Source organism: Typopeltis vanoorti, chromosome 8 (assembly GCF_054136105.1).
Source record: "Typopeltis vanoorti isolate ZY-2024b chromosome 8, IOZ_Tvanoo_1.0, whole genome shotgun sequence".
Classification (NCBI taxonomy): domain Eukaryota; kingdom Metazoa; phylum Arthropoda; class Arachnida; order Uropygi; family Thelyphonidae; genus Typopeltis; species Typopeltis vanoorti.
This window is the reverse complement of record NC_143556.1, coordinates 14,800,081-14,825,565: the sequence shown is the minus strand read 5'-3', so window position 1 is coordinate 14,825,565 and position 25,485 is coordinate 14,800,081. Positions and strand designations below refer to the sequence as shown.

Here is a 25,485-nt window from a genome sequence, read left to right as displayed (position 1 = left end):
AGTGCGTGAAATTTCTGAGACTATAGGCATTTCAAAAGAACGTGTAGGATATGTTTTGCTTTAAGAATTGCAAATCAGAAAGCTTTGCGTAAGATGGGTGCCGCACTTGCTCACAGCAGATCAAAAACGCACTTGCATGAAAATCTCTGAACAGTGCTTGGAGCATTTTAACAAGAATAAAACTGATTTTGTGCATCGATTTATTACTATGGATGAGACTTGGATTCACCATTACACACCAGAATCCAAACAGCAGTCAAAACAGTGAAGAGAAGCCGGTTGTTCAATGCCAAAGAAGACAAAGTCGGTTCTATCAGTAGGAAAGGTAATTGCATCAGTGTTTTGGGATATTAAAGGCGTTTTGTTTATTAATTATCTTGAAAAGGGTAAAACAATAACCGGGGTATATTATTCTGATCTTTTAACCAGACTAGATGAAAAAATTCATGAGAAAAGACTGTTTGCAGAAGAAAAAATCATCTGTCATCAGGACAATGCACCTCCCCACACAGGTGTTTTGGCAATGGGAAAATTAAGGGATCTGCACTGTGAATTGTTGGAACATCCACCCTATTTACCAGTTTTGGCTTCTTCTGACTTCTATCTCTTCCCAAAACTAAAACTCTTTCTCACTGGTCAGCATTTTTCTTTGAATCAAGAGGTGATTGCAGCTATAGAGGGGTATTTTGCAGATCTTACTGGAAACCAGTACATGGACAGGATAATGGCGCTGTAGCATCACTGGAATAAAATATATTAGTCTTAAGGGAGATAAAAATAATTTTGAAATTATAAATCCATTTTGTCATTGTTAGACCAAGAACTTTTCAGACCATCTTCTTACATCATGTGTGCAATAACAACATTGAGCAACACGAGCCAAACGTTCTATACTCTGACAGCATGTTTTGCAGTTCTTCTCATCACTTCTTCCCTGAGTTGTAAGAGTTCAAGTTGGCAGAGCATTGATTCTTGTTCTTATTAAATCTATATATTCAAAACCAGGCAGGAAGTGAGTTTTATCCTTGATCCATTGATGCTGAGAGGAAACATATTTAGATTTTTGTATTGCAGGTCCATCAACTGAATGGTGCAACATTAACCCTTTGATAATTAGGTTCCAGTTTCAGGTACTTTACCTCACATTTTTTTTCTCCTCTCGAATTTCAATACTACTTGATTAACAAGGTATAAAACAGTATTTATTTACAATTTTTATACAAAAACTGTCAGTGATTTACTAAAGAGGATATTAACTAATAAATGATTTTATACATACAACAATAACTGTAATAACCTACATTCAGTGATATTTCTTCTGAGGTTTCTAATTGTGTGGTAGATTTTGAAGCATGTGAAGTGTAAAACCTTTCTATCAATCGGGGCACCACATACGTATTTGTTTGTGAACCTTTTTTTCCAAAAAGTGATCTTGTGCAACAAGTGGCACATTTATTTATTTTTTGGCTCTGCTTGCTTTGCAGTAGGGGATGTATATTCTGGAAAGTGCCTTTCTGTCAATCCGATTGGGTTCCTTCCTTTAGCTGTTCTTCCACCTTTCTTGTCAGCCCTCGGGGTGTAGTAGGTTTCAGTGATTTTGTCTGTGAGATCCAGCCTAAAAGCAAAGCGATCAAGCTTATAAACTAACTTTCTGTGTAGTACAAAAGCATTGTACTACACAGAGATATGTAAAAGGTATCTGAATATTTTTACATAATATCTGTTTGTTCCGGGTAGCAGGATAATATAAAAGCATTTGGTCTAAACGATCAACACTTCCCATTGTGTTGTTGTACTGTAATATTATAGCTGGTTTTTTCATGGTGTCTTTCCTTGTTTCTACATCTTCCTTTTTATTCCCATGGATGGTGCTCAGCATAGTGACATCTTTCTTGTCTTTCCATTTCAAGGCAATAATCTTCCGATGCTGAAAGACACAAATTTCTCCTTTCTTCAACTTCTTTGATTTGAGTTCTTCAGGTATTTCTTTTCGAGCCATCTTAACAGTCCCATAAACATCAGTTTTCTTGGTAACTAAGTAGTCTGTGAACAAGGACTATTGAAATAATTATCTAAGGTAATGCAATACCCCCTAAGATGCTAAGATAATAACAATTCATGTACCAAAATAGGCATTAGGCAGTAAACTGGGTACCGAAGTTCCTTTACCTGTATAAGTTATTAGTTTATACATTGTAGCCCACTAGATGATTCACAAAGTTCAAAACATTTCAAACCAAAACGAGAGTGCTTCAGTGGCATGCACTGCTTCCAACCAAGTCAGTCCTTGTTTAAAATAAGTCTTTCATCCAAACAAGATAGTTGTGTGTATAAACGTCTTGGAACTTCTTTCTGAGAGAGTCCAAAATCCTTTTTGGTAAAGTGTAAAAATTTCATTATCAAGAAATACCTACATTCAGATGTAGGTATTTCAATCAACCTTTTTTTTAGACCAATACTATTTTATTTCTGATTTCTGAACTATGCCTTGAAGCAGTAATGATTCTAAAAACATTTTCAATTCACTGCTATTTGTGTCTTTCTAATGAAAACAACAAGAAAGGCTTTTGAGGTTTGTAGTAGCGTGAACTGCATTGCTTTCTTCTTCATTTCCTCAACTAAAATGTCAATATATCTTCATCAAAATATAAAATTCAAATAGTTTCAATGAGCTGAAAGTTTATTTTTCACTTGGTTAGAGTATAATAAATTTAGTTTAATCCTTTGTCCAAGTGTGAGCAAACAAAGTTTGCACCTGGAAGTATCTTCAGGACTGGGGTAAGGTGGTACAACACTAAGGCACTCCTTGCAAAGGTGGAGCAAGCTACCAACACTCCTATCTCAGTATCTCCCATAATGCAAAACACATCTCCTTGTGGATATGTCTAATGTTATGCATTAAGGGAAGGGCCACAACCCCAGTCCTGAAGATACTTTCAGGCACAAACTTTGTTTGCTCACACTTGGACAAAGGATTAAACTAAATTTATTATACTCTAACCAAGTGAAAAATAAACTTTCAGCATCTTTCTCTGAATCCAGAGTAATTTATTAAAAAAGGGTGGCACACCATTTGGCAACTCCTGTAGGTAGAGATGACCTGCTAATGCTACTGCCTGGTATCTCCACTTGGGCCTGGCTCCCACTGAAGAGACCTCAATAAAGGTCGAAATTAGTCTGGGTTGTGGCCCTTCCCCTAATGCATAACATTAGACACATCTGCAAGGAGATGTGTTTTGCATTATGGGAGATACTGAGATAGGAGTGTTGGTAACTTGCTCCACCTTTGCAAGGAATGTCCTGGTGTTGTACCACCTTAACCCACTCCTGAAGATACTTTCAGGTGCAAACTTTGTTTGCTCACACTTGGACAAAGGATTAAACTAAATTTATTATAGTTTCATTGAGCAATTACTTACAGGGGATATCTTGAAAAATTCCAGGTGTTTCCATAAAAGAAAATCAAGGACGATGTAAACATACCGAGTCAGCCAATATACGGCAGCATCTCCTAGCTTGGGACAAATCACAACTGTCTTTATCACTATCAGACTTTCCAATGACATCATCACTGTCATCACTTATATTCATATCTAAAAAAAGATTTCTTCAACATATTCTTCATCTGACTCACTATCAGAATCTCTTGCAAATAATGTGGAAGATGTTTTGTGCTTCTGCAGACTCGGTGTTAAAGCCATTTTTTTACACCAGTGCATCCTTCTTACTTTCATTTCAGGCTATGCAGAGTACACAAATTTCTTTTCTCACAGTGAAAAAATGCTCTCTATGTGTAAGGAAGAAAACTAAATCATAAACGCACCTATGAATTATGGAAATGCACTCACCTCTTTAGTGATGCTAAAGAAACAACACCAGTGAACGCTCACAGTGCATTTGTAATGGCCAAAGGATTAAAGCCCATCTTATTTATTCAGCCAAAGTAGTCATAATCAATGTCCTTTATATGAAGTTATATAGACAGAAAGACATACTTCTGAAGTGGAGAGAGAAAATTTCTGTAATCTGGATAGACTTAATCTAGGCATTAACCGATGCAATAAAGGAATCCCAAGACCGCCATAGTTTAAAGTGACATGGAAAAATGCTCGTGGCGCATTGTGAGGAAGGCAACGATGAATGCTGAGTGAACTGCCACATCCATCTGGGTCAGTATTGAAAGAGAGAAATGTGAAATAGGACTAATATATGCTAGTGTTGGAAGAAGGAAATAATTTAGAATGAAGAGCCTCTGTTAAGGTTTAAGTAGAGCTTTACAGAGAGAAAAGATTCTAAAGTGGATGGGAAAGAGAAAAACAAATATTGCCAAGCAAACCAAGGTATTGCTGCTTGTCCAGAACCGAGACAGAATACAAGGGCATGACATGCAGGGAAAACTCAGTCCTCAACCTTCAATTTCTTGTCTCTACCTGAGAGTACAAGAGAAAACATACATTGATGTTTAGTCCTCAAACTTGAAAGAATTTGCTTGGTTGAGGGAGTTCCTGCAAGCCTTTTCTAGTAGAGGCTATAAATATAAGGTCATCAGCAAATGCCATAGCATTAACAGTGGCTGTATTGAGAGGTGCGAGAGTGTTGCCAGTATAGATTGGAAGAGAGTGAAGAGACTCATCAATGACAATTGAAGAAAATAGGAGAGAGAGAGAGAGAGGATCTTCTTGGTGTACCCCCCCCCTAAGTATTGGGATGGATGTCGGTGTGGGTGTGAGGTGATAGTAAGAAAATTTGCAGAGTAAATCTCTGATATGTAAGTGAGGAAAGCTTCTGGACATCCTGATAGACAGAGCTCAAAGTATAGCATGAATGGAGACACTGTCAAAGGCCTTTTGGGATCTCATAAAGAGAGGTCTAAGTTGGGATTGAGAAAGAAGAGAGGAAAGAATGAAAATATTCTCAGCACAGCTATTTACAGGGATGAAGGCTATGCCTAAAATCATGTTGGGTTTATGAGTGAAGATATTCAGTTAATACTTGATGAGCACATAAGAATATGAGTTACTATAATTGTACAGTAGTCGGAGGGTACAGATGCATCTTCATTCTTTGGAATGAAGACTATTCTTGACTGGCAATGATATGATGGTAAACATAAGTAGATCAATTAAAAAATCTTGCAAGATAGGTAGAGGAACCCTGCCAAAACTCTGCAACAGTTAAACCTCCATACAGCTGAAAGTGAAGACTTCATTTCATCAAAAGAAGATGGATGGAAAAATTCTGCTTCTGATTGGGCCTTGAAATAGAAGGAAGAACTAAATCAGGTAGATGTGGTGGTTGAGTGGAAAAGACATCCTTCCAAAAGCAGACAAACTTTTCATGCATCTCACTTGGAGGAGATGCTCCATCCAGTATTGTTCTAGCACAAATGCTTCTCTCTTATATAATGCCTGCATTTAAACATAAAGATGCTTTCTCTCTTTCCACTTATGCAGGATGATATTCTACTAACTTGGGGGAGGAAGAGGATGTTGCCTAAAAAAATTCCATCTCCAAATAATGATTCAGCTTTGCTGTAATAGATACTACATTGAATACATTCTAATAATATTTAAAACCTGTGACTATATGGAGAGAGAGGAAGCTGATCCCCTAGTTTTGTAACCCCACATGTACTTCAGTGTCACAGGTGTCTGTGTCTAGTTTTTCTGTCTGTATTTTTGCACTAATTTATCTTCTTTCCTTATAGGGCCAACTTTACGGCTGACATCAGAAGTTATTAAAAAAACTCTTGGTTCCTCTGCACTTGTAAGGTAAGTTAGTATATTGAGAAAAATTATAATGCTTTTTAATTTACATTGAGTTATTAGTGCTTTCATATTATGTGAAATATGTCTGCTGTGTATTTTTTTTTTTTTTTTTAGTAATTAATGCAATTTATATTCTTTTTGATTTATCACTTTCTCAACTTTTTAATGTATAGTCATTTCTGTCCTTTTTTTACTATATCTTATATGGTATATTACATGAATATCAGCTTAAATGTGATAGACAGGATGGTTAACTGTAAACCTGGATTTTTCAGAATTATTTTTTGTATGGCTTCCACCCATGAAAAGTTTTCTATAAACCTATAGTTCATCCATATCATGGGTGGACAATGGATTTTTTCACCTATTTTTTTTATTTTTATTAATTATTATTTTTTAGTGTATTTTTATTTATTTTATACTTAGCTGGAATCCCTGCTTTAGAGACCAAACATGGAACTTTTTTTAATCCACTTCAGACCTCCAATAAGTGGGGCAGTGGTCTCTCACTTAATGAAAATCACAGATATCCATGGCAGGATTCAAATCCACAGCATTGGATTTGAATCTCGGTTGGAGAGCAAATATGCTCACCACTTGGCCAACCAGGCCAGCCTTTGTTTTGAGTAACAACTCTCTTACTCTCACTCACTCATCCATGCATCAAATTCTGTTACTATTAACCTCCCTACTGGCCGAGGTGCAATCTTCCCTCTAAGCTGTGCACATGTGCACACATTTTACAACTAGCTCACAAAGCAAAAAATATGTGCACACTAGATTTTCAAGATGAAATTAAAATTTATTAATTAAAGAAGTTCGACCTAAATATTAACCTATAAATTCTTTAAAAAATATGGTAACTCGGCAACACTCAAGCCTATAACCTCGCATTTTTTATTACTTTCTCGAAGTTGCACAAAACTTATAAATTATTAACAGTAACCTATTTGAAGCTAGCTATTTGATGCTAAAGTGAAAGGGGTGTGGCTTAAATGTGTAATTTTTAAGTAGCATATAGAATGGTGCATGGTTTGTTTACATTACGTCTCTGGCCTGACTCATGGAAAATTCCCAAACGTGATTGGCTGATCAATTAGTTTAAAATCATGATGAATTAAAACAATGGTTTCATAATTTTAATAGAAATAATTAAATACTTTTAAAAACTTAAATTAGAGTACAATTAAAAATATTGTAGCATTTCAAAATTCTCTAATTTTTAAAAGGAATGTTAAAATAGTAGATTAACTAATAATATTTGTGTACACGCATTGAGATACAACCAAGTTAATTAAATCTAGCCTCTAGGCATATCTTTTAGCTCTTGTGTTGCCCTCGGCAATATTTAGTGTTGGTTCAGCTTTTACCTTGCCAAGTTATTCAGTGAATAGTGTACATTTGTAAATTTATAAAAACAATAAAAAAACATTCTTTAAATAACAAAATTGCAAAAAACTGATGCGCCATGTCAAATTCAAAGGAAGCAAAAGGTGTGAAGCGAAAACGAACTGCTAGCTGCTTTAAAAGTGAATGGCTGGATGAAATAGTGAAAACTACTACGCCAAAAGCTCATCAGTTGATAAACATTCAGCTGTGTAAAATATTTATGTATGATGCTACAATTGGTGTTATTTGTATTTATTGTTGTGATGCAAAGGTTGCTGGGGATTTTCCTAATGGGAAGAAGTTTGATGTCACTTGGAAGTTGGACTTTTTTGAAATACCATTTGACAAGTAAAATATATCTCGATGGTATACACAAACTTAGGCAACAAAATTGTTCATTGCCAGCTACAGGAATACTGCGTATGCTACGTGAAAGTTCAGATGACCGAGAGAGAAAACGATCAAACCCAGAGCAGATTAAAGTTCTTATTGACAGTGTCTTATTAGTTGTTAAGATTAATAACTCTTTACTTTCAGTTCAGCTTTCAGACAGCTGGCAAATCAAAAATTATGCATTTGAATTTCTGGAAACAATCAATTTAATTGTTGAAAATTACATGTTTGAGCAAATTGTATCTGCAAATTTCCACACCTTAACCATTGATGAAAGCACTGATATAACTGTTAACAAATGTCTCATTTTCTATTTTAAGTTTAGACTTAAAGATTGTAATGAATATAAAACATATTTTGGCAGAATAATTCAGTTGTAGGCATGTGATGCCTCCTCCATTGTGTTAGCTATTAAATAGTTTTATCAAGAAAAGAAACCTGATCTCCAAAAAATTGTGATGGTTACCTCTGATGGAGCCACAGTGATGCTGGACAAAGTTAATGGTGTTGCTGCAAAACTTAAATTAGAAGTTCCACATCTCGTTCAGCAACACTGTGTAGCTCACCTTGAAGATCTCTGGTTCTGTGATACGTTGAAGGAAATGAAACTAATCAGAGATATTGATACATTAATGAGAACAGTGTACACACTCTTTTCTCATTCCACAGTGAAAAGACATGAATTTAAAGAAATTGTTGAGACGTTCTGAAAATGAAGCTATTGCCTTCAGGCCACTCAATGAAGTGCAGTGGCTATCCAGACATTTTGCATTACCGACAATAATAAGAAACTATGAGGGACTGATCACATATTTTGAAAAAGACAAATCAAATGATCCCGTGGTTAATTATTGTCACAATAAATTAACTAACATGACATTCAAAGTAGCTGTTAATGTTTTAAGTGATGTTTTTGAAGAAATGGCTTCCCTGTGCAAAATCTTACAAAGGATTAAGATTCTGCACAGGGGAAGATTAACAAAATCAGGAATCAGTATTTAGAAGGTGACGCTTGCTGGAGTGACAGGGTAAATGCTTTACTTAAACAAGAAGAGACTGAACCAGTAGATACTAGGCCCCTGTTAAATTTTATAAATTGTTTATGTGCACGTTTAGAGGACAGATTCCACGAGAATGAGATACAAGAATGGTCAGTGTTTGATATCTCCTCTATTTCACATTGTGATTTCTCATTTGGTAGTGAACATGTTAATGCCCTTTGTCTTAAATATCATGATTTTCTGGATGATACTACAGAAATAATTAGTCAGTTTAATGATTTCAAATTTTCTGTACAAGAAAAAATTAAATGCAAAATGATATCAAATTTTACACAAATGGTTGTATTTGCTCTTCAAAATGAGCAGTTTTGTGATTTGGCAAAGTTGATGGATATTGGAGGAACCTTCCTTGCATCTAGTGCAGACTGTGAGTGAGGTTTTAGTCTAATGAATCAAATAAAAAACCAACCTAGAAACCGTTTAGGAGAATGTCATTTCGATATACTAATGAGAGTGAAAAGTTACCAATTATATGGAAATTTTTATTATTATTATTATAATTACAGCTATTTTGCCTGCTTCAGTTTAGGAGTACCCCTGTTTGAATGTCATTGGCTATTTACTCATGGATTCTTAGGGCATTATGAGTGTAGATGTACTAAAAAGTATATGTAGCCTAAGGAATAGAAAATTGCACATACCTTTTTCTGGGTGTTGTGGCTTTTCCTCTGTCTGCGATGTCGAAAACTGCAGAGTGTGTGTGTGTGTGGGGGGGTAGGCAGTTTGGTAGAATAAGTTAGAAAAACCCGGGTTTTTTCGTAATATATAGCAACATATACTTTTATATAGGATGGCGAAAAAGTGAAAGGGTTAATTTTTTAAAATAGGGAGGGGGAAGGGGAAAGGTGGTTGATGGGGTGTGGACCGTTTCGACTATTCGTGGTCGTCATCTGAACACATTGGGAAAGTGGAAGCTATGTCAAGTTGGGTGGGTGCTTCTACTTTAGAGGTGTTTGTGTTGTCTCCTATTGGTCGGGGTTGTGACCTCAATTTTATGTTGTGAAGCTTCCAAACCTCGGAGATTATGTAGGGCCTGTGTACGTTGATAGAGTTCGCGCCACACTTTATAGCTATTGTTTCCGATATTCTGAGCATTGTTTCATTGTCTTGTCTGTCTATTATGATGGCCTTGTCTATCTGCGGGGTGTGTTTTTGTTCAAGGGCGTGAACAGCTATTTCCGTTTTTCCTGTGCTTTGTATATGATTTTTCTTTTTGGTGTTGCGTTTTTTAGTGTTTAAATGTTCTGGAATAGGGATGTTACAGTCACGGAAGTGTTCTTGTAGTCTTGCCCATAAAGACCTGATTCCACCATCAGGTGGAATCAGGTCTTTATGGGCATTTTTGCGCACACTCACAGCAAAAAATTAGAGGGAACATTGCTGAGGTGGATGAAATAACCAGACTATCCACCCAGCATTTTTCAAGGATCAAAACTACCTTTTATCATGTAATTAACCTCCTCTGCCATTAATCCCGTAACAATGATTTTAAGTCCATTAGCAGATTAACTGTGGCAGAGCGACCTTTGTATCACTTGTCTTTACGTGTACTATGTTGCTTGGAATTTCCTTTACTGTCCTATGATATTTGATCTTTTTTTATGCTGCACAGTTTATTTATTGTCTCTTCCCAAAAAGAAAAATGAGTTTTCCATGTGCAAAAATAAATAATCAATCCTGAAATGACCACAGATCAGCCTTTTCACTGAATCTGTTTAGTAGTGGTAAATCTGCTGTCTTTTATTTTTCAAATCAGTGCAACCAAACAAGACAACTTTGTTCTTTCACTCTACTGCTAATATAAAAGCAATTTTTTCTTTTTGCCAATTTTCAAATGTTTGTTTGCAGTGAAATATTATATCAAATACTAGGGGGGGTATGCGCCTATGGTGCCCAATCCCCCGTGTTCCGGACTGGTAGGCCAGTTCTCCTTGAATTCTGATGACTCGAATTTTGAAGACTCTACACTCAGGGTAGCCCCTGAGTTTCAAAACGTTTCAAAAAACATGACATAAAAAGGCTTATCATTTTATATATATATAAGGTAGATTTATATTTTTTAAATAACATTTATTGAAATAAATGACTTTTGCTTTCTTTCCTTGCAATATATGGATCGTCACAGTTCAGTTTTAGAAACTAATTTTTTTTATGAACAACAAATGCTGTTAAACTGCATTACTCGGTTTCCAATTGTGAGTCTTTTTTAGTATCAGAAATTTATATCTAATGATCTTATTTAAGTTAAGGGATATTACATCCCATATTGTTTCATAGCCAAATAAGAAACTCAAAGAGTTTTGTGCTGAATATAGTAAATATATAAAGTTCGGTGAGTCCAAGCATAATCAAATACCTGGATAGTGTTACAACTGACCCTTTAGGGAGTGCAACACTGAGGCAACTCATGGTAAGGGTGGAGTAAGTTCTGATCACTATTCTTGATATTTCCCCATAATGTGAAACCCAGCTCCTAGGAGCTGTATTATTGTTCTACATTATGAGTGAGAGCAGGTCACCAACCAGACCGGTTTCAACCTTTATTGAGGTCTCATCAGTGAGTAGGTAGACCTAGAAATACCAAGTTTGTAGCAAACAGAACTTACATATACCCTACTATGAGAATATGCTTGGACTCGCCGAACTTTATATATTTACTATATTCGGCATGAAACTCTTTGAGTTTCTTATTCGGCTATGAAACAATATGGGATGTAATATCCCTTAACTTAAATAAGTTTATATGTCGCCGAATTGAAGACTTTGGCTCTTCATATAATTAATATCTAATGATATTTTAGCAGGGACTCTTAGCCTTTGTCTTTTGCTTAAAATTGCAACAGATTTTTTTTTTCTCCCTCTGTAGGATGCACATTACTATAATATCCAGTGCATAACCACTGTAAGATATGTTGAAAATATAATATGAAGGATATCCTATACAGAATGATTCAAAATTTATCATTTATCATCATCATGCATATCAAGAATTTAGGCCTAGCATGGCCTGTTCCGGCCTTAGAAGTCATCGTTTAAGAGGACGTCCTGGTTTTCTTTTTTTTTTCTAATGGCTTGTACTTTAAGGCTTGTTTTGGTAATCTTTCTGTTTTCATTCTTTGAGCGTGTTCCATCCATTTATGTTTATATTTTTTAATTTTTTCTATTACTGATTCTTGGTTTAATTCTTTCATAATTTCTTCGTTTCTTTTGAAACTTCATTTCTGCTGTTATTAATCTTTTGTTTGTCTTTTTGTGTTTTATTGTCCAGATTTCACTTCCATACATTAAGACTGGTAGGGCTAATGTATTGTATACTTTTAGTCTGGTTTGTTTTTGAACTAGGTTTGGTTTAAATATAGAGTTAATTACACTTGTTATTTTTAAATATTTTGCAATTTTTACGTTTATATCTTTTTCATTTTCATATGTGATCATACATCCTAGGTAGTTAAATGAATTCACCTGTTCTAAGATCTTGTTATCTATTACTATTTTAGTTCTCCTTTAAAGGCCATAGTTTTTGATTTTTCTGTTGATATTATCATGCCATAATCTTTGGCTATCTCATTTAGATTTAAAATAGCTTTCTGTAAGTTATCTTCAGAATTTGTAATTGTTATTTGGTCGTTGGCAAAGAGGAGAGTGTTTAAGTTCCCTGTAGAAGAAAGTTTAATTCCTTGATGTAAATTTTTATTCCATTTTATTATTATTTCATTTAAGTAGATATTAAAAAGAGTTGCTGAGCGGGGACATCCCTGTCTGGCCCCTTGGGTTATTTCTCTCGTATATGATAGCTCGTGATTTAATCTTTTTTGTATTTGATTATTTTCATATATACTTGTGATAGCTTTTAGGATATTATTTGGTATTTGTCTTTCTTTTAATATGTTAAATAATATATTTCTTTTAACTTTGTCAAATGCTTTTTCAAAGTCAATAAATGCAATATGTGTTTCTAAATTGTATTCTCTTCTTTTCTCTATTATTAATTTTTGGCAAAAGGCCAGGTCTATACATGATTGTCCTTTTCTAAATCTATTCTGTACTTCTAAAATAAAGTTTTCAGAATATTTCATTAGTTTGCTATTTATGATTCTGCTATATATTTTGTAACAGGAATTTAGTATACTGATACCTCTATAGTTTTTAAGGTCATCTCTATTACCTTTTTTTTTAAAGATAGGAATCACAATTGCTTTTTTTCCATTCTATTGGGGAGATACCAGTTGAATAATTTTTATTTAAAAATAATAATCTTTCTTTGAATCTTGTCCCTGTGTATTTATATAGTTCTGAACCTAGCTTATCTTCTCCAGGTGATTTTCCGTTTCTTGTTTCTTTCAAGCTGATTTCTAATTTATTATGATTTCAAAATTTATGCTCATTTTAAAGATTTTCTACTGCTTCTCTCCCCCCCCCCCTTCTCCTCTCCTGGAACGCAATTATTTAACTCCTGTAAATTTCTACTGGTTTGAAAGCTTTCCCAGACAGTACTCAAAATCTGTTACTTCATTTTACCATTTTGACAAAAGAAATAAGGCAATAATATTGTTATCTGTCAAAACTTCTATTTCTGTAATACTTCTTTGCAATCTAAAATCAGCTCTTCAGTTGTTTGCAGAAATTATTCTAAGCTTTAGAAATGCTATGATATATTTTCACCATGTAAAACTGTTTATATGCATACCACACAAAAGAAAGTTCAGTAATGTTATTTTTGTTTCTTTTTCTTAAAAAAAAAAAAAATGCAAATATTACTATGTCTACTGCTGCTGGTTGCTATATTGTCAGATTGTTTTATATTGCCTGACTTTTTTTCATTAGTGTGAGACATATTCAGTGGATAATAACCATTACATGGCAATTTTTGAGTTCACCTTCCATCACTATGGCGTCTATGAGTAAAAAGCTTAAATCAAGTGATTCTTGTCAGGTTTTTAATGAAAAGTGGATCAATTTGTACTTTTTTGTGCCGATCGATGATAAGCCAGTGTGTTTAATTTGTCGTGAGTCAGTATCAAAAGAATACAATATCAAACAACACTATGAGACAAAGCATGTGTCCAATTTCGATCACCTTCAAGGGCGGCATCATGTGGACAGAGTGAACAGTCTCCAAATTGATTTAAAATGCCAGTTGGGTACATTTAAAAGGCAGAGGGAAGAGAGCGAGGCATGCATCAAAATAAGTTATGTAATAGCTGAAAAAATTGCTAAATAATCAAAAGCCTTAATAAAATTAGTTTAATCCTTTATCCAAGTGTGAGCAAACAAAGTTTGCGCCTGAAAGTATCTTCAGGACTGGGGTAAGGTGGTACAACACCAGGTCAACTCGTTGCAAAGGTGGAGCAAGCTACCAACACTCCTATCTCAGTATTTCCTATAATGCAAAACACATCTCCTTGCGGATATGTCTAATGTTATGCATTAAGGGAAGGGCCACTACCCAGACTAGTTTCGACCTTTATTGAGGTCTCTTCAGTGGGAGCTAGGCCCAAGTGGAGATACCAGGCAAAAGCATTAGTAGGTCATCTCTACCTATAGGAGTTGCCAAATGGTGTGCCACCTTTTTTTTTTTTTTTTTTTTAATAAAACTTTCATTTCATTTAAACTTTCAACATCTTTCTCTAAATCCAGAGTAATTTATTAAAAAAAGGGTGGCGCACCATTTGGCAACTCCTATAGGTAGAGATGACCTGCTAATGCTTTTGCCTGGTATCTCCATTTGGGCCTGGCTCCCACTGAAGAGACCTCAATAAAGGTCGAAACTAGTCTGGGTCGTGGCCCTTCCCTTAATGCATAACATTAGACATATCCGCAAGGAGATGTGTTTTGCATTATAGGAAATACTGAGATAGGAGTGTTGGTAGCTTGCTCCACCTTTGCAACGAGTTTCCCTGGTGTTGTACCACCTTACCCCAGTCCTGAAGATAATTTCAGGTGCAAACTTTGTTTGCTCACACTTGGATAAAGGATTAAACTAATTTTATTATACTCTAACCAAGTGAAAAAAATAAACTTCCAAAATCAAAAGCCTTCTTGGACAGTGAGTTTGTAAAAGAGTGTCTCATCACTGCTGGGGATATTCTGTGCCCAAATAATAAGGAAGTGTTTAAAAAACTGAGTTTGTTTGGAGTAACTGTAGCATCACATGTCAAAGAACTTGCCAATGACATTGAAGGAACTTTAAAAAAGGGTCGTCCGAATTTACGTCATATTCACTTGCTTTAGATGAGAGCACAGATGTGAAGGATATAGCACAACTGGCTGTCTTTCTCTGTGGTATTCATTAACAATTCACCGTGACAGAAGAACTTCTAGCACTCATACCTATGAAGGGAACGATGAAAGCCACTGATTTTCTTGAAGCCACCAAGAAAACGCTCCAGTGTTTCGACCTCAGCTTAACCAACCTCCAGGGTGTGGTAACTGATGGTGCCCCTGCTATGGTGGGAAAGAACGAAGGGTTTGTTGCACTGCTATGGAAAGAACTGGAATTAGAAGGAAAAGATTTTGTCCATTACCACTGTTTAATCCACAAGGAGAATTTGTATGCAAAAACTATTGGATTTGAGAATGTCATGAAAGTTATTGTCACTGTCATCAACATTATTAGGGCAAGAGGATTGAATCATCGTCAATTCCAAGAGTTTTTGACTCAAGAGTGCAAAGCAAGAGGCTTTGACTTAAGGAACGAAATATAGCAGTTCATGCAAACCAAGGGGAATCCGATTACAGAATTTAACAATCTGAAGTGGATGACAGACTTTGCCTTTGTGACTGACATCTCGTTGCATATGAATGACCTACATACACGGCTATATTCCAAAGATCAACTGGTGCACATTCTGTTTGATCACATCAAAGCTTTTGTGACCAAGCTCAAACTTTGGGAGGCACAACTCGCGAAAAAATACTTAACTCATTTTCAGCTTCTCGCTGAGTCCAACTGTTCGTCTCTTGATGAATATGCTACAAAATTAGCTGTGCTGCAGAGTGAGTTTGAAGAGAGATTTAGTGACTTTCATAACCAACAGTCTTCTTTAGATTTATTTTCAATGCCATTCAGTGACAGGCTCAGTACAAATGGAGCTGCTTAAACTCCAAAACAACTCTTCTTTGTGCGAAAAATTATTCAGTGTGCCCTTGCTTACATTTTACAAAGACTACATTTCTGAGAACGCATTCCCTAATCTTCGCCGGCATGCTTTGAAGATGTGCACTTGCAGGGGCGAATTCTCCATGCTTGCCATGCTTGCTGCTCAAGCTCATTAATTGAGAAAATAATATTTATTTGTTAATAAATGCATGCATTTTAAGCATTCCATTTAGGCTTTTATTTTTGTAGACAGAAGACGTCTTAACCACGCTACCGGCCAAGACGTCTATAGACGTTCACTTTATCATGGATGCGAAGTGCTTATTAAAATTGTAATACCATTGTTATAACAATGAAATATATGATGGATACGAAGCGTATGCGGATGCGTATTTGATCCACAATGGCCGGTAAGGTGGTTAAGCCTGTGCAGCAATAATTGAGCTTTGCATTGTGTATTGAAGGCCGATGCTTGTTCCTCTAGTCAAGGCTACCTTGGCTTGCTCAGTTGTAGGATCTTCCAGATCCTCGCAGCAGCACTGTGATTTCATGTGCGTGCATAGCCATTTCACGTCGTCTCACTGTGTTGCTTAAACACAGGCCATATGCAGTCAACGTAGCTCTAGCCAGTGAGCTTCAGCCAGCCTTTACAAGTGTGTGTGTGTGTGTGTGTGTGTGTGTGTGTGTGTGTGTGTGTGTGTGTGTGTGTGTGTGTGTGTTGCTTGGGAAAATTAAGTTACAACCAACTTTTTATGATGATGTTATTGACCAGTTCATAAAGAAATACTGTAGGGTAGAATTTGTATTCAAGTAGGTCAGCTAAATTGAAAAAAAAAAAAGATATAATATCATTTGTAAAATAAATGTTGTATTTGTATGATTAAATGTACATAAATTTCTAAATATATAGTTTTAAATGGTCAGTAATTCATTATTCCACTAATCAGACTCTAATCACACCTCTCATTCCCTGAATGATAACAAGAGCAAGCTTGAATTTCAAGACCAGCATTTGCCCCTGGCGCTTCGTTAGGAAGCACATACTTATGTGAGCAGTTCTTTTCCAGAATGAAACTTTTCCAGTGAAGTTCAAGAAAAATCTCAGATTATGGATCAACATGTCGAGAATTCTCTGTGCATAGTGACTTCCAACATTGATGCAAACATCGACAAGCTGGTCAAGGAAAAAATTGCCAAGTTGCCGATTGATATTGTAAAAAATGAATGTTTTCTTCATTAAATTATCTTTTTTCAAGTATTGATTGTATTTACTTATCACGAACTCGACTCCCTATGCTCTTAAAGCTGAGTTTGTTTATTTTTATAGGATTTTATGTAAAATATCAAATGCACAGCGTTCCTTGTGAATCTGGAAAACATCTTACAATTCTAAATACCGCAGTATAGCTTAGTGGCCCACGGGCTTCATTGAAATTTTTAATGCTGCCCACACTGTTTGAAGGGTCAAAGATCCCTGCACTACAGGGATGGGATAATGGGGCTGAGGAATCGCTGGAATAAATGTATTAGTCTTAAGGGAGATTATGTTGAAAAATAAAAATAATTTTGAAATTATAAATTCGTTTTTTCATTGTTAGGCCAAGAACTTTTCAGACCAGCCTTATACATGAAAAAAGTCCCTTTATCCCACATTTAGTAAAATATATATATTGCTGCTACTACCACTAATAATAATGCTATTTTCTATATTCCGTATTTTGAAAGTAGCCATATTTCTTATTTTTCTTTTTAAGTAATGTAAAACTTGAAGCCTGGTATGTTCTAGGATGAACAGTGGAAACTTCCAAGTGTTACTTTTGCATTTGCTAGTTGTGGAAAACTGAGACTTTCACAGCTCATCCAGAAAACTTTGCTCTGGAAAAACTGTGACCATGAGATTTCTGAAACAATAGAAAAATTATCCCAGCTTCATACCTTTTTAGAAATTTCTTTTCCATGCAAAACAAAGAAATTTCCTTGTGAATATCCATTTCCAAGATATGAGATATGTTATACATAGTATATGTGTCTAAAGCAGATGTGAAGAGAGTGTGCAACAGTTTTCTTAGGTTTCAAACCCAGGTTTTCTAACCGATGTAGTACTATTATCATGGCTTTTTAATATAAATAAATATAAATATCCAACTGATGGATATTTATATTTATTCTCAACTGAAAATGAGTTAAACAGTCTCATACTGAGATTATGGTTTTCTCCTACCAGGAAGTTGCTTTTTTCATCAAACAGGCAAAGCACTGGAAAATAAACACACGATGTGCTTCCCTCATAGTTGCTTCTGCCATAATTCCAATCGAAACAAAATCACAGCCTTAGCTACTCAGTTATTTTCCTGATTGAGACAACTAAGCTTGGGTAGCCAACTGGGGAGGGTCGCTGCATTTTTACTAAATGGCTGCATTTTAGAATCTTCAATACTGACACGAATGCTCATGAAAATATTTAGGTAGATAGATGAATTTAGCTCTGTAAATAGCATAGTGCAAGGTCATCACCCGATTTATTGGAGGCTTGAAAAAAAACATGTTTAGTCTTATCTCTGATGTTAATTACATATAGAATGTTTACATATACACATTTAACATGTTATAGATTTCCAAACTTTTGTAGTTGTCGACATAAAAAAAATAACAGTTTTTGCACCTACAGGGCATGTGTCCTGATGATCCTCCCTATTTTTATTTTCTTCCCTCAAAAAAGGCACTATTAGCCACTTTGAGAGGAACAATATTCTATGTGTTATAAAAACAGTTTAAACAAATTCCTCTTCAAGAGGAACTGGAATTATTACACTCAGCCATCTCTCTATCAATACTTGTAATCTGGAAAAGGACTGTATTGATGGCCCTGAAACGAAATATTTTTGTTTTCATACTGTTCAAAATTTTTATACCTTGAACAGGATGAACACACAAAGCAGTTTTACATTCTGGACACCAGATTATTGTCTCCTTTCTGATTTTTTTTATTTTTTTAAAGCAGACATGACATTAGCGTGTAGTGTTTATTTTTTGTGGGTGGTAAAGTTTATAAAGGTGGTAAAGGAAATAAAGTTAGCAGTGTTCAACTGTAGAAGTCTGGAAGGATTGCCTGTTTTCCTGCTTGCTGAAGGACCATAAACTTGTAGCAGTGCTTAGGCGATTTCTACTCTGTAATTTAGATATGTTATGGTAGAAATAACTTTTCCTGTACGGAAGGAAACAGTTCCAAATAATAAAATCCGATATGTCTAAATGCTTTTTTTAAAATACTTTTTGCAATATTTCCTCAATAAAGGGTAAAATTATAGCTACTAATCACACATATAGACTCCTCCCATAGTGTTGGTATATGCACACACAGCAGTGTGCATTTGTCTTTCTTGAAACCATGCTTCTCCACAGATTCTATTGATGAATTGTGCAGGGAAGACAGCAGAAAAATATTTTTGTCTTTCCAACATGGTGCAAAGGGCTTTCCCTCACTGCTTTGCTTGGATTTCAACCTAAGACAGTTTTCCAAATGCCATGCCAGATCTAGAAGAGTCTTGCCTTTTTGCATTCATATTTGAAACATTTTATTCGGATATTGCTTTTGTAGGATGACGCTGTTTTTTAAGCATTAATTTCCCCAATTACCCAATATTACATAATTTAATTATTTATAATTATCAGGAAATAATATAAATGAGAAAATATACAAAATTTGCTAATTTTTGCTAATAAAATTTCATTTTGACGCATGCACCTATACATGTTTTGAATGATAAACTGGTTAAGTATTGCTCCTTCAAAACTGCTGCATAATATCAAAATTAGCAGAAAATATGTACCAGACAGTTGACTTCATATCCACTATTTATTTCGATTTGTAGTGAGTGATTAGAAGAAACCAAGAAACCAAGCTACATTCAGTTACCTACAGCAAATCTTGCTGTAGGTAACTGAATGTAGCTACGTATGAAGGTAATCTGGTTAAGTGTTATCATCATGAAGGATTATTGCACCTTCTAATGGACATGATGGTCAAATTGCTCATATTCATGTTCTTTCAACAGGTGGTCTAAATCGTATCCAGGATTTGCTGGACATGTATATACGTCCTGGTTGGTTGGGAGGTTAAGTATATGGAAGTATCAGGTTTTTCTCCTGGGAACTGCTTGTAAAATTGCAGGATGCAAACCATCAGTAAGAACAGACACATTTAACAACCAAATTTGATGTTGTGGCCTTGCAAAAAAACTTGAATAAATTGAGTGACTGGGCAAGCAAATGGGGATGTCAGTTCAATGTTGCAAAATGTAAGGTTTTAAAATTTGGAAAACAAAGATGGGATGCAGAATTTGTGCTTGGTGAGAATATATTGTTGGAGGTAGAGGAAATAAGAGATCTGGGGGTGATAGTGGATAAGGATCTAAAATTTAGGGGACACATCGCTAAAATTGTGAAGACAACACAAAGACTTCTGGCAATGATTCGGAGGACACTGACGTGTAGAAGTAGGGCGATTCTTGTTCCATTGTATAAGGCTTTGATTAGGTCACATGGACTGTTGTGCCCAGATTTGGTCACCGGGTTTTCAGAAGGATGAAGAGATGTTGGAAAGATCTCTTCATCCAAAGGCGACTGACTAAGGTAGTTTCTGACCTCTAGAATGTTGAGCATGAGGAAAGATTGAGAAGATGTAATTTGCAGAGTCTGGGGGAGAGAAGGAAGAGGGGAGATATGATAGGGACCTACAAGTTGGTAAGGGGTTGTTATAAGATCAATGGTGAAGGTTCTACAGAGAATAGTGGGAGATCAGGGGAGAACCAGAGGTCATCCCTGGATGTTTGTGTTGAAAATTCCTGATAAGTGTTATTTTAAGTTATCGTTGATAAAATTACTTGAATATTACGTAGTTTTGTTTGCCCTGCGTATCTTAGTGCATCTGTTTGTGTGTTTTTGGTGTTTCATTTAATAATTTGATAAAATACGTTAGAAGAAAGTATGGCTCTCGTACGAAGGAAAATGGCGGCCAGTAATGATGGTTCGCCATCTTTATTCAAGAACGGTAATATAAAGGAGATGATTCAGTGCACTACCTGCGAGATGTAGGCTTTGGAGAGTGCAGTCGGAGTGTGGTTAGATGATAATAAAGGAGTGAATGTGTGTAGAAAATGTAGGGAGAATGAGGAATTAAAGTGTATTTCGAGTCGTGAGTGTGATATTTTTGTCAAACTTCAGAATGAAGAAAATAGTGATATGAAAAGAAATGGCGAGGTTGTACCAGAGAACTGTGAGGGTGTGAATGATAGTATTAATTCAGAGCATATTAATGGTTTTACAGAGAATAAAAAAGATGAGATAGATGCAATGAGTGAGATTGCATCTATCTCATCTTGAGATAGATGAGTGGTGCGATACAAAGGGCAAAACAGCAGCTAGAGTGTATGAGCAAAAGTCGACTGAATGAACCAGCCAGTAATAAAAAGTGTGATAGGAAAAATAAGCGTATGAGTGTGAATACAAACAAAATGAAGGATAGAGTGCTGTATGGAGACTCGTTAGTACGAGGTGTGTTAATAGAGGATTTGACAAAATTGTACCAACCTGGTGCGACCATAAAGGATGTAACTGAGTCTATTAGAGAGCAAAAGGAAAGGGTGAAAGAAATTATTGTTGTGGAGGTACGAATGATTTGAAAGGAGATAAAATGGAAATGATAGAGGACCTGAATTAATTGTTTGAGGTAGCAAAAGAAAAGAGTGAGAGAGTTAGAATAATTAGGCTTTTGCCACGGTATGACAGTGAAATGTTTAAAAGGAGGGCCATAATTGCAAATGATTATGCGTGAGTTATGTATGATGAGTGGTGTGGAATTTGTGGATGTGTGGAGTGAGTTCAATGGGCAAAAGGATCTATATAAGATGGATGGCTTGCATTTGAATGGATTCGATGTAAGGAGACTTGAAAAAGTGTTGCTGAATGGTCATCATCATCTTCTTTATACCCTCTTTTACCTTGCGGTGTTGAGGGTCCATTGATCATCGGACCTCAATCCGTTTCCAGGATAAGGTGGTCAGCCCTATGCCCCAGTATATCCTATGGCCTGTAGTGTTAAGTTCTCAAGGCCAGTTTGCCTGCTTTGCGGGATGAAAAACCCCAGAATAAACTGAGGAAAAAACCCTGCTGTCCACGCCCAAGACTGGCTAACTTGGCTGTGGCTGAGGAAGATCCTTCAGCTCCTCACGTCACCGACGGGAATCGAACCTAGGACACTCCTTCCCCAGGCATATGGTTACAAAGTGCACAGCCACTAGGCTAACCACACGGACGCTGAATGTAGTGGATGTGCACAATCAGGGAAACTAGATAAGGGGGGGGGTAGATATACAGTCCATAGGGAGGCAGTTGAATGTATGAATGAGTATAATATGCCCGAATGAATAAGGACAACAAATCAGAATGGGATAGTTAATATAAGGCATCAAGGTAGGGTTGGGGCTAATGGGGGTCTTAAATTCATGTACACTAATGCTAGGAGTATTAGGAACAAGAAGGAAGAGTTTTGGGCCATGGTTGGCACTTCCAGACCACAGGTTTTTGGTATTAGTGAATCATGGCTGACTGTAGATGATATAGCTAGTAGAATTGAATGTGATGGGTATAGTTTGTTCAGGAATGAGAGGGAGAATAAAATGGGGGGAGGAGTATTGTTGATGATAGCTGATGAGCTGCAGCCAAGGAGAATAGAAGTTGAATTGCAGAATAGAGAAAAGAGCACATTTGAGGCCATTTGGTGTGCGATTGAGGCTAGCAGAACAAAATATACAATTGGGTGCTGCTATAGACCAGATGATGGAAAAGATGGTGGTGACAGTATGCACAAGCAAATAGAAGAAATGAGTGGAAGGAGGGTAATTATTATGGGAGATTTCAACTATGGTCTCATTGATTGGAGTGAGGAGAGAACACACGGGAGGAAGGAATTGGATTTTATGCGGTTATTAAGGGATAACTATCTGCGACAGCATGTAATGGAAAATACTAGGGGTCAGAGAGTGCTTGACCTAGTAATTACATCTGAGGATTTGGCTGTAACAAATATGACCATATTGCCACCAATTGGTGAGAGTGATCATAAGGTCTTGACTTGGGAGGTGGCTAAAGGTGTGGAATTTATTCAATATATTTTTGAATATTTTTCCTTCCACCAATAAGAGTGCTGTCCTTAAAAATTGTCATCCTACTTTCTAATGTATTCCAACATGTTTTGAAGTCCAAAATTACATGTAACTTTATTTTTTTTATTCTTTATTTCTTTTTTGCAAAGTAGCATTTCTTCTTGGAGGCTATATCCCATTTTTATCTATTTCAAGGGATAGAGACAACACTTTTTCTTCAGACAGCTGTATGAAACAAACTAGTTGATAGAATGACTTGCAATTTGATATGGATGCTTATGACAGATGTACCAACTTAGCAAAAAAAAATCTTGCTGATGGTGTTGTCATCTGTGGTCAAGGCCAAGAACTTCTCAGACCACCCTCGTAAGACAAATGGTATGGTCGGCCTTCTACAATTTAACAGATAAAATTTCATCGTTTCTTTGAGGTCATGATGTAATAGGCTTTCAGTTTTCTATTCCAAGATTTCTGGATTCTTATGCGCTCAAATCTGCTCATCTTTCAATCGAGAAGACAATCGTCTACAAGATTCGCTATTCATGCATCACTTGCTCTTCTGGTCAAAAGTGATGTTCCAGAAAAATTCACATGTTAAAATATTTTAATGTTGAAAATATAACATAAATCTTGCACATAATGAAAGCATCTAGTACTTCCTTGTCAGTGATTTTTCAATATAATTGTTTTTTTTTTTTTTTTTTAGAAAATTTAAAGAAACTTCTAAAACATTCTACACTACCATGCAATGAGAACCAAGGCATTATACTTCAAGTTTTGTCTTCATTAAAAATATCACTTTTATAGACACTTGTCACTCATGTCATTCTAGAACAAAAATAATCCTAACTATTAATACACTTGCTTTTTTCAAGCATTCATTGTTTATTTTAATTTTCTTTTTATAAATGAGTTTTGATGACTAAAATAAATAAGAATAAAATGGATTTTTCTGAAGATTTGCTCATACATATTTGGTGGCTTCTTCAGGATTTATTAAAAGCATAAAAATAGAACAAATGCAGAGTTGTTCAATGCTGAAATATTCATTACATTGGAAATGAATAAATGCACCTTATAAGAATGCAAAATCACATTAGCTGTCACCCTGTAAGGATTTTTGGAAATATTGAAAATTAACATAAAAGATCTAATGAGAGATTTTCAGATATCATTTAATGTAAATTTTTGAAAAAGTTTTCTGTTCAAATAGATTTCTTAACAAAAGTTAAGAAATCTGTTTGAACAGATAACTTTCATATATTCTTTGTTCCTTTTGAGATGTTTTTTCAACCTTATTGGAGATCTCTTTTTACTGGACATTACCAGGCTTTATGAATATTTTAAACAACAGTTTGGCCTAACAATGGGCAGCTCCTTATTTTCTCCATCAAATGATCTCTTCATGAAGAATTTCAAGAGTTGTTTTCTGACTCAGACTACTGCAAACCCGGCCATTTGGTGAAGATATTTGGGTGATAAAGTGATGCAAGTCTAGCTGATCCTACAGGTAGTGCAAGACCAGGGCAACTCATGGTAAAGGTGGCATAAGCTCCAATCACTAATCTTTATATTTACCCTTAGTGCCAAAACACATCTCCAAGAAAGAGATGTATGATGTTTTGTATTAAAGGCAAGTGGCCTCTTGCCTTTAATACAAAACATCATACATCTCTTTCTTGGAGATGTGTTTTGGCACTAAGGGTAAATATAAAGATTAGTGATCGGAGCTTATGCCACCTTTACCATGAGTTGCCCTGGTCTTGCACTACCTGTAGGATCAGCTAGACTTGCATCACTTGCAGGTGCAAACTTGACTTATTTGTCTGTTTGCTTACTTGGGAAATGGAGTAAAACCAAGTTTAAAAATTGCTTGGTATTCTTAACATTTATATACCCAAGGTAAAACACTTTCTATATATATATATGACTTGTCTGTTTGCTTACTTGGGAAAATTGAGTTAAAAACCAGGTTTATATTTAAAATAACTTGGTATCTTTAACATATATTATACTCAAGATAAAAAACTTTATATATATATATATATATTTGTCTAATCTTTAAAGTCTAGCATGTGGCAACTGTTTTTAATTGGTAAACCAATTGTTGTATGTACCTTATATTCCCGTTTCTTTGATTTGCTTGTTTCTAGTATGAAATATCTGTACTTTCATTTCATTAAAGTTAATTACCATGGTTATTATGTAATTTGTTGTTTATATATCATCATCATTCATTATCGATCCACTGCTGGATGAAGGCCTTTCCAAGATTACTCCAACATTCTGTCCATGGCTCTCCTTTTTCATGTCACTCCTGCAAATCTGATGATATCATCAATCCACCATGATTTAGGTCGGCGTCGTTTTTCCTCTCGTGGACTCCAGTACTTCTTTTGTCCATTGCTGATCTTGTCTTCGGGCAATATGCCTAGTCCATTTCCACTTCAGATGTTTCACTCTTCCTATGATGTCAGAGACTTTGGTTTGATTTCTTATCCATGTATTCCTTTTGTGATCCAATCTTGTGATACCAAGCATACTTCTTTCCATACTAAATCGTGTTGTTCTTAATTTCTGAATTTCCTTTGCATTCAGTATCCATGTTTCAC

General features: G+C 35.6%; 1 protein-coding gene across 2 annotated transcripts in view; it reads left to right on the top strand.

The window, feature by feature from the left end:
- sws (patatin like phospholipase domain containing sws) overlaps positions 1 to 25,485 on the top strand; it is a 945,916-nt gene that overhangs the window by 451,549 nt on the left and 468,882 nt on the right. For both annotated transcript variants that reach the window (XM_090396526.1, XM_090396525.1), the window contains exon 21: positions 5,708 to 5,771. In XM_090396526.1, coding sequence (XP_090252652.1) covers positions 5,708 to 5,771 — 64 coding nt within the window. The remainder of the gene's footprint in view (positions 1 to 5,707; positions 5,772 to 25,485) is intronic.